Genomic DNA, 13,610 nt, shown 5'->3' with positions numbered 1-13,610 from the left:
CAAAAAAAAACTTGTCATTTCCTGTGGTGAATGAGTCTTCTTCAGCTCCACTCAGTCTTGTCCACGCACCTTGTCCAGAACAGGATCGACACAATATTCTTCAATTCTTCGCTTGAATTGTGCTGGGTTGCTCCACCCACAGTGAAATAAGATTGGTCCAAAATCCAGATCCACGTAGCTGTATGTTCTTCTGACTGGCTGTAATTTTCTCACCTTGCAGCATTTTGAATTGGTTAAAATCAGGATATCATGACTGTTTAGGATGAGGTGTTATAAGCCCACAGTTTTGTTTTGTGGACCATTTTCTCACAGACATGGTCCAGACACTCCTCATTGAAGAACAAAGGCCTTCTTAAGAAACCTAATATAGGAACATCCTGTAACTCTTTCTATATTATTGGCCAGAGACTTTGTAGCCACTTTGTTCCACCAGGTCTACTTGCTGAGAATGATTGAATAACCAGAAAGCTCCATGGAAAAATAAATGTGTCTTGCAATATTGACACACGGTCCACAGAGGTTCTCAATCCTCACCAATAGCTTTTATGAACCCTGTATGAAAGGTCACCTTGATCTCAGGGCAGCAGTTGACAACTGGAGAGGTACAAAGAGGCTGCTCTTAGGTGTGTAATGACCCAAAGACTGCTTTGGGTCGGTGGGAAGAGGTTGTGTGGAAAACAGAATGGAAGTTTAACTGCTTCTGTCTCTCTCTTGGACACTTCAAGCCTGGTCAAGGATAAGTAACTGCACTGAAGACAGGTGGAGGGCTGTAAGGTCTACCTGAACTAACTAAAAAGAGGATTGTGTATAAAAGTAAGAAAAAAAGGGGACAGATTTATCATGACAAAACTCAATGGAGATGTGAGCATGTAGAAGAATTGTGGAGAGATCAAGATGTGCACACAAAAGACTTTTGGGGAAGGGGAGCACTTCCTATTGTTGCACCATGGTGAGACATTCCAACTCCAAAAGCCTCTAATCCTCCCAGGTTTATAGTCGCCTTGAAGTATTATGTTAAATGATTTACACTCTGTGCAACTCAATGCAATGGACATCTCTCTGAGAATATGGTTAAATAGGCTAACAGGAAATCTCCATTTCTTCTAATGTATCAATTTAAAGGGCAGTCAGAACACCAAAGAGAAAGAGATTACAGTCAGATTAAATCAACCAGACTCAAATTCAGAAAGGGCTTACTTCAAAATGTTATTACTGTAAAAAGAAAGAAAGAAAGAAAGAAAGAAAGAAAGAAAGACACATCCTCACCTATCATGGGTTTGCATAAAGTCCCAGGACTTCTTTGTTCCATTCTGTAAAAAAAAAAAAAAATAAAAATAAAAATTTAAAATATCATATACCTTCTGAAATAACAATTTAGATAAATATGTAAAACAAACAAAGAACTGAGACAGACACTTTTAATATTCAAAACTGTAAAGAGCCCTTTTCAGCCTTCTTAATCATTAAACTGAAGTCTTCTATTTAAAGGGTTAGTTCACCTAAAAATGAAAATTCTGTCATCATTTACTCACCCTCATGTCCTTCCAAACCCATGAGACTTTCGTTCATTTTCTGAACACAAATGAAGATCTTTTTGATGAAATCTGAAAGCTTTTTTGCAGAAGATTTGGACTAAACCACTCAATTCATAAAGATAAGTTTTCCGATCTCTGTATGAACTTTCTGAAGCGTCAAAGTTGCAATTGCGTAGGCTGACTATGGAGGGACAAAAAGCTCTGAGATTTCTTCAAAAAGATATTTATTTGTGTTCTGAATATGAACGAAAGTCTTAAGGGTTTGGAACAACATGAGGGTGAGTAATTAATGACAGAATTTTCATTTTTGGGTGAACTAACCTTTTAAATTTTGCAAACTTATAAACTCCATATCCAGAGATGACACCTAAAGGAAGTGGTTCATGAGAAGAATAATTCTGATAGTTTTATTTATAATGTTAAATAAATATTGAAACATTTTCATGCTGTAACTTCAGAGTCTTTAAGGCAAATTTGTTCTCCATGAGGAGAGGGATTGTCACGTGAAATTTTAATTTCCCTGCTAAAATGAGTCAGGCGGGCTTTTGTTTTGAATATTGCAAATTTAACTCCTACTGTAGTTGCTAACCAGACATCCTATTAATCAATACATTATATAAAATGCAATTAGCCACAGATCCCAAGATATTAAGTTATAGCTGTTATATACTGTTAAAGATCATTATGTTAGCACAATAAATATACAAAGGTTAAAGAGTTGCCATTTAATCTTAATTAAACCATTAAATGGCAACTTTTGGATTCAAGCTTGACAAGAAGTTTTGTGCATTTGAGTTGTCAAAACACTACAGCAATATTGGGAGAGGGTGTGTGTAGCTCTTGAAAGGTTAGTAGTAACAGCCCAGGCTTAAGTTTTGTGCAGTACTAAGTGTCTCACTCACCCTTTTATATAAACCTCTAGCACTTTTGATCACTTCATTGCCTGAAGACAGGGATTCTGTGAGACATGAATCTCACAAGATCAGACATGTTTCTTGAAAAGGTTGTAGGTGTTTCTTAAGATGATAAAGGATCGGCCAAGTGTGTGTGCTTGTACTTTACTTGAAGGAGCATCACCTCTTGCTTATTCTACATTCACTCACTCATGTAAAACGTATTGTCTTTTCTTTATATCATGAGTTTAGCTTTTTTGGGATGGGAACTCAACACCCAATGAACACTCAATACAACCAATTTCATTAAATTTCACACTCAATTCAACCAACCGAGCTGTGTATCAAGGTGATGTAATAAGTGTCTTGGAATCACAGAAGTGTGTTCTCTGAAGATCCTGTATCATATTTTCACAAATAGAACAATTACAATGATATTCAGAATATGCTTACGTCCAAGACTTTGCACCCAATATTTGTCTCAACACATACCAGATCAAAAGCATGTGTCATATTTGTGAAAAAGTAGCCTACAGCCTTAATAATATGAAGGGTTTGGAAATGAGTAATTTTCTTTTCATGGGTGCTCTTTATGCTTACACCCACAGTAACTATTCATTCACCACAAAAGAGTGAATTAGTACATCACTCTGAACTTTGAAAAATTAAGCATAGCTCAGCATAAGCGGTATATTGTAGGACTAAAGCTAAAGGAACTCATATGGATTTTCTAACTAACTAAGTAAATATTATTAACATAAAAATTATTATTATAAAAAAAAAAAAAAAAAAAAAATTTGTTGTAATTTACTGACTTTCTTGCAGAATTCCACTGTGGACTAGTTTAACCCTCAAAAGCTACTATCACAGAAAGTGCCATCCGCCTGGTTGGAAGACAAACTGGATGTATGGTCGCAAGCGCAAATACAGAAATAATCAAAGGCTTCATTACACCTCTCAATGAACAGACAATATGCTTATTTAAAAAAAAATTCTAGCACCTTTTTCCAGTTGAACAGCTTAAGCGTGACCTACCTAATCATGGTTGCTGGTCTGATCTGTTAATAAGAAGCAAAGCTCCATTAATGGAAACAGTCATCGGTTACCTGAGGCACCAGTGTAAAACGAGAGTGTGGAAAGTGAACCTGCATACCAAGCACGGTCAGTGGATTCGACGAGGTCATGTTTGCTTTGGGCAATGCCGCTTTTCGTGCTAATGACCTGTATCTTTTGGCTCCAAAATGTGGCTGTTTTGGAGGGAAGACTGAGAAAGCGGAACAAACTTCAGTCTCGTAGCTCTGTATGGTGTCAGAGTTGCTCCATTAATCCAATAGCAGCTAGTTAAATGCTTGAAAAGGTTCTTGTAATCTTCATTACTCAAGCCTCAGCTGCTTTGCTACATGAAAGAAAAGTAAATATTTAGAAAAGATCTTTTTGACTAATGAATTTCCAGTCATTTGTGATTACGTTTAAAGTCTAAACGTAAAATGTAATTACGTCTAAATAACGTGAAAAACACTGTTTATTTTATTTGTATCTTTGCTCTACTGTATTTATTTGTGTTGCTGCTTATAGTTTGACTATTTGTTCTTATTTACTTTATTTTTATTTGACAGTAGTCCTTTTTTCCGCTAAACGTAGCACATACCAAACCGTACTGAAACCATGACAAAAACCGAACGCGAGTAATTTGAACCATGGTAAGAGGATATGGGCATAACTCCCGTTGAACGTTTACAGACAGTATTCGAGATGCTACTGTAAGTTGCTGTGTGAACAGGACATTTCGAGACTCACTCCTGTAAATAAATGCGGTTGTCTACCCCAAAAATGTAACCATTTAGACTAATCTAAGAAATGGTTTGATTAGTTCATTGAAAAGAATCAGCTCAAAACAACGATACTACTGCTTGCAGGCAAGATATCTAGAAACCTAAAGCCGAGTTCAGACTGCACGATTTTCAAAGTAGTCGGGTCACTGTTCTTTTCACACTGCATGACTATCTTGGCCAGCATTCAGTCGCTGCTGTGTTCAAACTGCACGATGGATCGGCGACAGAAGGTTTCACACTGCATGACTTTACAACAGGAAGAATCGCCGACAACTCTGTCTGGCACGCAGCAAACTACGTTTCACAACCAAACACACGCGAGATGTGACAAGGAAACAACGCGATATCACGCGTGGAAAGACCGGAGTTGTTATTATTATTATTAAAACGGTAGCCCACAAGAAGCTTGCAATACGAGTTGCCTGTGCGCTGATTTGCAGCGAATACAAGAAAAAGAAAAGAAGAATATGGAGGAGGAAATGGTTGGGGAGACTGTGGATTGTGTGTTCTGCAACAAGAGTTGGAGCTAAATACATATAAATAAATATACTTCTGTTGCGGATGGTCAAGCAAATGTTTGTGTTTTGTTTCCGTTTGATAGAATTGTAATGTTTATGTGAATGAAGCCATGCTTGCTGATGTTGTGGTCTATAACTCCTCCCCGAACTCTCCGCTGCTCTGTATCTTGCTCTCTCATTGGCTGTTGGTCATCACCGATGTAGTTTTCAGTCAGAACACTTTTCACACAGCAGGATTTTGAATCGCCGACAGGTCCAGATATTTAGCATGCCAAATATCTCACGGGCGTCGGCGACTCGTCTGCGATTCTCTCAGATCGCGTCTTTGCTCATTCACACTGCGTGATTGTCACTTGAGTGAACGAGCACCGATTTGCCTGTGATTTCGGGTATTTGTCAGCGGGCCAAAATCGGGGCTAAAATCGTGCAGTCTGAACTCGGCATAAGGTAAGTTTTGCTAAGCATTGTGAAAAAACTTTTCAGCAAAGACAAAAGAGATATTAAAGTTTTACTTAATATTAAAACTACATTTGAAAACTTTGGTGTTTGTACTTTATACACTGCAGAAGAGATGTGGTTTACCTCGCAAAAAGTGTTATAAAAAGGCATGGGCCAGGAAAGAGGTGTGTGCCAGATCCCTAATCACATCACAGTGATCCAAACATTTCAGTGTAGGTGCAAAATTTTAAATTTTTTTCCTACAGGGCTAGACAAGTGGGGATAAAAATTCCTTTTCATGGCAAGTGTACACTTGAGTGCATGCTTGTGGAGGCAAAAGTGGTATGTTAATGTGTGGAGAGGGATGTAAAGTGCCGAGCTTTAGATTGTCAAACAAAAGTCTTTACGCTACTATCATCCGAGTGATTATTTTTTAGGGTTCATAAGGGAAGATGCCAACTACAGTATCTGAAACAAAGACAGCCCGCAGTTTTCTGAAAAGCTTGAACATTTACATTCCATGAATGCAAACCCTTAGTCTGAAAACCAGTATTAACCCAACCATCACTACTGAAGCACGAGCACTGAAAGGGAGAGGCTATGCAAGTTCATGCACTGCAAAGACAAGCCCACAAAGTGAAAGTGCTGCAAACTGAGCATAAGCTATTACAAGATAGAAAAAGACGTAGGAGCAAAGAGTAAGGGCTTAAGGATGAGGGAAGAACAGATTAATGTTTGTTGCTCAACAGTCAAGTATGCACATTCACGTACCACAGACATCAGGTCTATTGCATCTACATAATCACTGCCATGAAATCCTGAAAAAAAAAACTGCATGTTTCAGACTTTTTCTAATACTAGTGCTGCAGTAGAAAATATTTCTGAGATAGAGGTGTGGAAAACATTACTTAAAATCAAGAATAAGCCTGACATTGACAGCCAACAGTCAGCATCAAATTCAAATAACAGAGCCAGCATCCTGAATCATCACAAACAGCTTTATGAGGGCTGTTTCTACAAAATGACATTGTATCAGTTGCAGGACTTCATGAATCTTGGTTTACTTGTGCCCCGTATTGAACTGAGGTGGATAAAGAGCATCAAAACTACATATATTGTTTGACTTTTGTGCTAAAATATACAGAGTTTGAAAGCTGAGACTTTCTATAACATCATGTTCACATTATTGTGACTTCCAGAGGATGTTTCTTACTACTATTAGAACATAAGTGGCAGACAAACACATCTAACATGTGAACCTTAAACCTAGCCATGCATCCTAGTAAAGCAACGAGATTTGTGTAGATTTGTGTATAATAGTCTAGAAAATGTAAGATGAAATCTGAAACAGAACAACCGATTTATAAAATGTATACCAATTCCGAGTTGTCTAATTGTTAAAATAAAATTTAAAAAAAAAAATCGACCAAAGTCCAAGAATCTCCAAAAACCATTCATGCCACCACATTGTGTAGAAGTGATACTATAAATGGCCTTGTTTCCAAAGTGGTGGGCCAAATTCATGCAATCTCATCTTGATCAACTCTGCAGTTGAATAAATAGCATGTAAACACCACAAGCCTTTACACCATGTGAGCAATTCTGAACAATGACCTCAGTTTTATTTATTTTTAATTTATTATTTATTTTAAATCAAATGTAAATTAACATTGTCATATTTTCCTCGTTAAATGAACATTACTTTACATTACATCAAAAAAGAAAAAAAGAAACCAAATACAATTCTATTTTGTATTTTTACATTAACAATGTAATTAATGTTCCATTTATTAAAACCACGTCAATCTCATCAAGTTAGTGTTTTAAGCATTTTTACATATTCCAAAATAATAACTAAAGGCAGTAACAATTTAGACAATATATTTTATTTGTGTATTGATTTTCAGCTGTTCTTTTTAATAGTCAAGTCAAATCAAGTCATCTTCATTTATATAGCACTTTTTACAATATAGATTGTTTCAAAGCAGCTTTACAGTGATAATAGGAAAATGAATGGACAAAGATTGTTTGGGCTTTACAGCAGCTCTAGGAAAAAGTTATTATTGAGCTAAAGTAAGTTTTTGATTGAATCATTTCTGTTGTAAAAATCAACAATTATTAACTTACGGGCCTCTTAAATTACACATTTTTAACTGAAAACAGAAGACTTTTAATGCGTTCTTGCCATTCATTTATGTGTTTAGTCCGCAGATCCATGGGAGGCATGCTGTAACTTTATTTGTGGGTGTCGCTGTTAGACAGTGTTCCTTTAGAAAAACGACTTGTATGCTTTTTGTCATCATATTTTGTAATATTTGCGTTGTTTTATTTTTATAATATGGATTCTTTTCTCATACTAATTTTTTGAGGAGGCACTGCCTCCCTTGCCTCCTCGGAGGATATAAGCAACAGATCGAAACAGGCACACAAATGCCAATGTATGTTGAGAAAATGCATTTACTGTAAACATACTAAGAAACAGGCAAACAGGAACAACACACCATTAGCATAAGAACAATATTTTGTAATGACTGATAGTGAAAAGACTATATAAGACTAATTTAATGTATTTCAAGCAGTTACTGTAAATTCTTGATGTTGCTTTCCGATGTTCTGCAAAGCATTTTATCTAAACAGAAGAAGTGAAATCAGAGATGTTGCTCTGCAGGTATAAATCCTGTAGAACCCGACAAAGCCTTAAAACTGTAATACTATTACTTTTTAAATGTATGAACTTATGATTTACAAACACGTCAAAGGCAGTTGTATTTAAATCACTTTAGATAACTGACTAATAATTACATTTTTTAAAACATAAGATGATTCCTCACCAAGTCTCATTCATCACTTATTATTGTGCACAAACAGAACTTCCAACTTCAACAACTGTAAAAACAAATGAACTAATGTTAACAAATGAGACCTTATTATAAAGCGTTATTGAACAATTGCAAAATGTATATTAACAATATATTAGCTGGAACTAAAATCCAGGTAAATGAAGAGATAAGGATGTGTACAAACGTGCACTCTTAACTCACAATGTATGCTGTTGAACTCACAAGGTCAAATGACTGAACTAGTTGAATTCATGACTGAAAGGTACAAGAAATTCAGGTTTAATGGAGGGCTATAGGCTTCACTTCATAAGAGACATGTGGTACAGGTTTGGCTGCACCATTTGGTTTTCACGGTAAAGAATCTTGTAATACAAGGAAGTACATTATAACATACAATGTTAAGTCAAGATCTGTCTGGGCTCTGGCCACAATTTAAACAATCATCTGGTTCTAAGGCTACGTTCACACTGCGAGCCTGAGTGCTCAATTCCAATTTACTGCTCAGATCCGCTGAAAGCGCAATAAAAAGCATACTGTCATACAGAAGTATACACAGAGAACATTAAAGTAAGTAATTACACATTTATTTATAGTGTGATCTGCTGCGGAAGCCAGCAAATTTATGCACAGGCAATATAAAAAACAAAGACAAGGATAAAAAAGAGAGCAGAGTTTTTAAACATTTATGATACAAGCCCTCATGTTTTGCTTGTATATAGAGCTGTTACTGTAATACTTATGAGCTCTGACATCACTGTTCTTCAGTGACTACACTCTAAAAAATGCTGGGTTAAAAACAACCCAAGTTGGGTTGAAAATGGACAAACCCAGCAATTGGGTTGTTTTAACCCAGCGGTTGGGTTAAATGTTTGTCCCAACGTGCTGGGTAGTTTTATTTAACTCAACTGTTGTATAAAAATTACTGTATTGCTTGCTTAAAATGAACCCAAAATATGCTGGAAATTAACATTTATTAATATGTTTAATAAATGAGCATTTATTAATAAGATAATGAATAATAAATAATAAACATTTATTAAATTGCTTATTAATAAATGTACACCTTTTGATTATTATTGTTGCCTCTAGTAATTATGTGTCTGATTTTTAATTTCTCACCTATTTTGGATTCATTTTAAGCCAGCCATATAGTCATTTTTAATCAGTAGTTGGGTTAAATAAAACTACCCAGCAGGTTGGGCAAACATTTAACCCAACCACTGGGTTAAAACAACCCAATTGCTGGGTTTGTCCATTTTCAACCCAACTTGGGTTGTTTTTAACCAAACATTTTTTAGAGTGTACCTTTTGCATCTGTCTTGATAACTTCGGGTATGTAAAATCTTTGAAGTGACTCCCAATTCCATGCAGAATTGTGACGAATGTTGCTCTAGAGCAGTGGTTCTCAAACTTTTTTCCCAGTGGGCCGCACAATGGTCCAAGTGCAAGTCTCACGGTCCGCATATAATTTACATATGACGTCACCAATGCAAACTAATCAGATTTAATGTTATGGTATTAGCAGATAATACTATTATTATACCAAGATGTTGCACACAATAAATAACAAATAAAAACTAACTTACTGACATTAGCTTTACAATAATAATCAGTAATGCTCAATGAACACACAAACTGTATATACAATCACTTTAAGTTGCTATTTAATTCTGTATGACTTTATGACTCTCTTCAACATCATCGCAATAGTCACCAAACAATCACATAAATGCCTTAATAAGCAAATGTTACTCAGCTCTTTTTACAAACAACACTGAGCGCACTGTAGGCTAATTACAATTACGATATCAAGCATTCTGTCATGTCGCAATCCCTCGCGCAGCATCGGATCCACGAGCGCGCGCTGAGTTGGGCTCATTCCAGCCGCGGGTGCGCTGATGCGGTTATTTTACTGATTTAAAATACATCAAACAAACACATCGAATTCACAGTTCAGTCTTTTGAAATTGTAGGTTTTGCTTGTCAAGTACTTTACTACAGAGCAAACGGAAGGCTGCCCATCTCGCTCATTAGGCCTAACAGCAAACTGATTCTTCCATTCTTCTTACCTTTACTGCTGATGCTGCGACTCTTCTTGTTTGCATGTGTTCCTTCATTTTATCTTCCACATTTAGTTTTTCTCCTTTAATAACAAATTTGACCATTTTGAGGCTTAAATTTACAAAATTAATGGCTACTGTTTGAATTCTTCCTAAGCGCGCACTTGTGTTTCGTTAACAGTGATTGCGTCATTACATTGCCTGATGTCTGAAAATAATAAAAGCTCACCAAAATTATTTTATATGACAAATAAAGCATTATAGCTCATTTATATATTTTTAATAATTCACTTTAATTTAAATTTTAAAACAAAAATAAATTGTATGCTAATTTTTATTATTAGGGGTTCAAGCACGTAGTGCTGAAACCCTATTGTAATTGTTAGGATTATTATTATTATTATTATTTTTCTTCTGCCGTAAAACGCATTGTGCAGCCCAAACCGTAAATGCTAGAGACTTGAAACTTTGTCAAATGATAGTACAAAAATCGAGGAGAGGTTGACAAAGTATGACCCAAATCGGCCAATAGGTGGCGCTACAGCAATCAAATGCGCAAAATGGCTCATAACTCCTAAACCGTTTGTCGTAGATTAAAAAATTTACATATTTGGAATCCTTGGGTCAAGGCGGTTAAAAGCATAGAAGATCAGATTCGCTCTGCGAGGTCCCGTTTTCCCGCCATTTTGAATTTTGTCCAAAACCTACTTTTGCGAACTAGTCCTAGGTTTTTCGCCCGATCGGAACCAAACCAGTGCATAAATGTTCTCTGGACTCTGAATATCAAAAGTTATCAAAAAAAAGTTGAAATTTTGATTAACGGTCGCTAAGGGACCCCAAAACGTACGCTAAGGACGGAGCCACTTTTACTAAAATGGCTATAACTCAAGAACGAAATGAGATATTTGCACCAAACTTGGTACACATGTTTAGGTGCTTAATCTTTGGTCACGATAAAAAACTGCGTCGATTGGACACTAGGTGGCGCTATAACTTGAAAAAAACATAAAAACAGCTGTAACTATGCAACCGTTAGTCCAATTGACTTGAAATTTGGCATGCAGTGTCTTGGTCCAAGGGGGCATGATATTCTATGAGGACATTAGCGTATCTCAAAAAACATGGCCGCCATCGGCCAATGAAGTTTGAGCACCTATTAGACAAGGTTAACGGAGGTCGATCGGAACGAAACTTGATGGGCATGTTCGACTCATGGTCCTAAAGGTCTGTAAGAATTTTGAAAGAAATCGGCCACAAGTTGACGCTAACGAGTTTTATGCCTCAGCAATCATGTGGTGTTTCATAAAACCACACAATATCCATATCATTTGATAGATCTCCTCATGCTGAACAACTTTGCCTCAAGAACCAATGCTGTCAATCAAATCGTTCATTAATTATTTGCAAATATGTGAAAAACCTACTTTTGCGAACTAGTCCTAGGTTTTTTGCCCGATCGGAACGAAACTAGTGTAGGACAATTCTATGGACTCTCTAGATCAATAATTATCAAAAAAAAGTTGAACTTTGCCCTTTGGTTCGCTATAACTGGGTAATTTAGAAAATGGGCGTGGCTAAATATACCCAAAAGCCTATAAAACCTAAACAAAAAGTCAGATCTTCACCAAAATAGGTGAGCACATGCAACCTATGACTCTAAAGAAGCATGCCAATTTTCGTGTAAATCGGACAATAGGTGGCGCTATAATTGTGAAAAAACTTTAAAAAACATATGGTTTTAATGGTTTTAGATGAAAATATATATAACTTTGGATGCGTCTGACTCATTTTCACGGGAGCCACTTCTTTAGACTCCTGAATCGTTGCCGAGTCTAATGATACCAAATATGGTAGGTTTCACCCTATGGTTTGTGCTACGTTGCGATTTAGCGCTTAATAAACTTTTGCGAATATCTTCGAAACCGTTAGTCCGATCGAGACGAAACCAGCGTAGGAAACACGAAACCTAAGTTGGTTTACTATATGTTAAAGCTCAAATGTCAAAATTTTGATGGGAAGTGGCAAAAAAATCCAATAAATGTCTTTCATGGGTCATTTTTTATGCTCTCTTATATGTAAGTGTCTATAACTTCAAAACGGAATGAGATATTTTCACCAAATTTGGCACACATATGTATGGGCACACTCTGAGGACACCCAAAAAAAGTGGTGGAGATCGGGCAACAGATGGCGCTATAACTGTCAAAAAACCTTTAAAAAACATGTTTTTCCATACTGAATTGTCTGTATTGGCTGTAAATGGTCTTTTCCGTCTATGATCTAAATGTTTACATGCTTGTTAAATAAAATATAATAACTTATTATGTGCTTAAAGGCCTTAAATGCTTGAACCCCGGTAAATGCTGCTTGCAGCTTTAATTATTATTATTATTGTGGTCGGCATATCACGGGCCGCATTTACATTTGTGCCGGGCCGCAGGTTGAGAACCACTGCTCCACACCCATTCAAACGCTTACTGCGCGTGAAGTGTCGCGTCGCGCATGACTCGTTGTCATGGCAACTGAATCACGGAGGAAAACTTTAAATATCTCGCCTTCGCTTTAATTTCGGACCATGTCCAAAAAGACATAAAACACTAAACAAATGATTTTGACATGCGTTTATCAAAGAAGGAAATCCAGATTTTTAATCCCTTACACACAATTGCTGTTGAAATACGAAATGGAGGCGGGTCCGGATTGAATTCCCTCCGGGTCCGGATCCGAACCGGAGTCCGGACTTTGAGAAGTGCTGCTCTAGAGTGACATAAAAGTCACATGAGTTCCGATATGACTGTTCAGACTACGGTCGCATTGCAAAACATCTGACCTGTATCGGATTTAGTACCACTTATGGAAGTGGCAAAATTTGGAATTGAAAAGATCAGATTCCATGTGGTTTGTGCCATTCACACTGTCATGAGAAAACAGATCTGAGTCACATGTGACAAAAAACTCGGATTTGGACACATTTGCCTGCAGTCTGAACGTAGCCTAAATGTCGAGCCATAAACCAATGAAGTGATAGTTCACCTAATAAAGAACATTTTGTCATAATTTACTTACCCTTGTTCTGACGTAAACACTGAAGCACTGCACTCCGTTCACAACGTGAACTGTGTAGGAGGCTGACAGGGTAGAGAAGAAATTGTTGAATAAAGGCATTATTTTTGTTTTGTTATCGCTTGATAACATTAAGTTGAACCATTGTAGTCATGCTGACTATTTTAACGATGTCTTTACTACTTTTCTGGACCTTGAATGATGGTAATCATGTTGCTTTCTATGGGGGATAAAAAAACTCTTGGATTAAAAAGCTGCAGCCTGTATGTTTTGTCTCTGTCGCCATCTCTGTTTGAAACCTGCAATTGCAGTTAATTGCAGAATTATCATCTTTACGTGGGTTGTGCATCGGCACGGATGAATCTAATGTTTGCTGTCAGTCACCACATCGGTGTGGATACTGTACTTCTGAAACACAGATTCTACGTCTT

The 13,610-nt window shown here is 36.7% G+C and overlaps 1 protein-coding gene across 2 annotated transcripts in view; it reads right to left on the bottom strand.

Moving 5' to 3' along the window:
• The window catches only part of nudt14 (nudix (nucleoside diphosphate linked moiety X)-type motif 14), a 51,348-nt gene that overhangs the window by 25,004 nt on the left and 12,734 nt on the right, over positions 1-13,610 (bottom strand). Inside the window, exons 2-3 of one of the 2 annotated variants that reach the window (XM_048206644.1) lie at positions 13,183-13,244; positions 1,267-1,310 (exon numbers count right to left, since the gene is read on the bottom strand). In XM_048206644.1, the coding sequence (XP_048062601.1) occupies positions 1,267-1,283 (17 nt within the window). In that variant the 5' untranslated portion in view covers positions 1,284-1,310; positions 13,183-13,244. The remainder of the gene's footprint in view (positions 1-1,266; positions 1,311-13,182; positions 13,245-13,610) is intronic. The other variant, XM_048206643.1, reaches the window with a different exon arrangement.

Source organism: Megalobrama amblycephala, linkage group LG11 (genome assembly GCF_018812025.1).
Source record: "Megalobrama amblycephala isolate DHTTF-2021 linkage group LG11, ASM1881202v1, whole genome shotgun sequence".
NCBI classification, from domain to species: Eukaryota; Metazoa; Chordata; class Actinopteri; order Cypriniformes; family Xenocyprididae; genus Megalobrama; species Megalobrama amblycephala.
The sequence above is the reverse complement of the archived record's forward strand: the minus strand, read 5'-3'. Positions and strand labels throughout refer to the sequence as shown.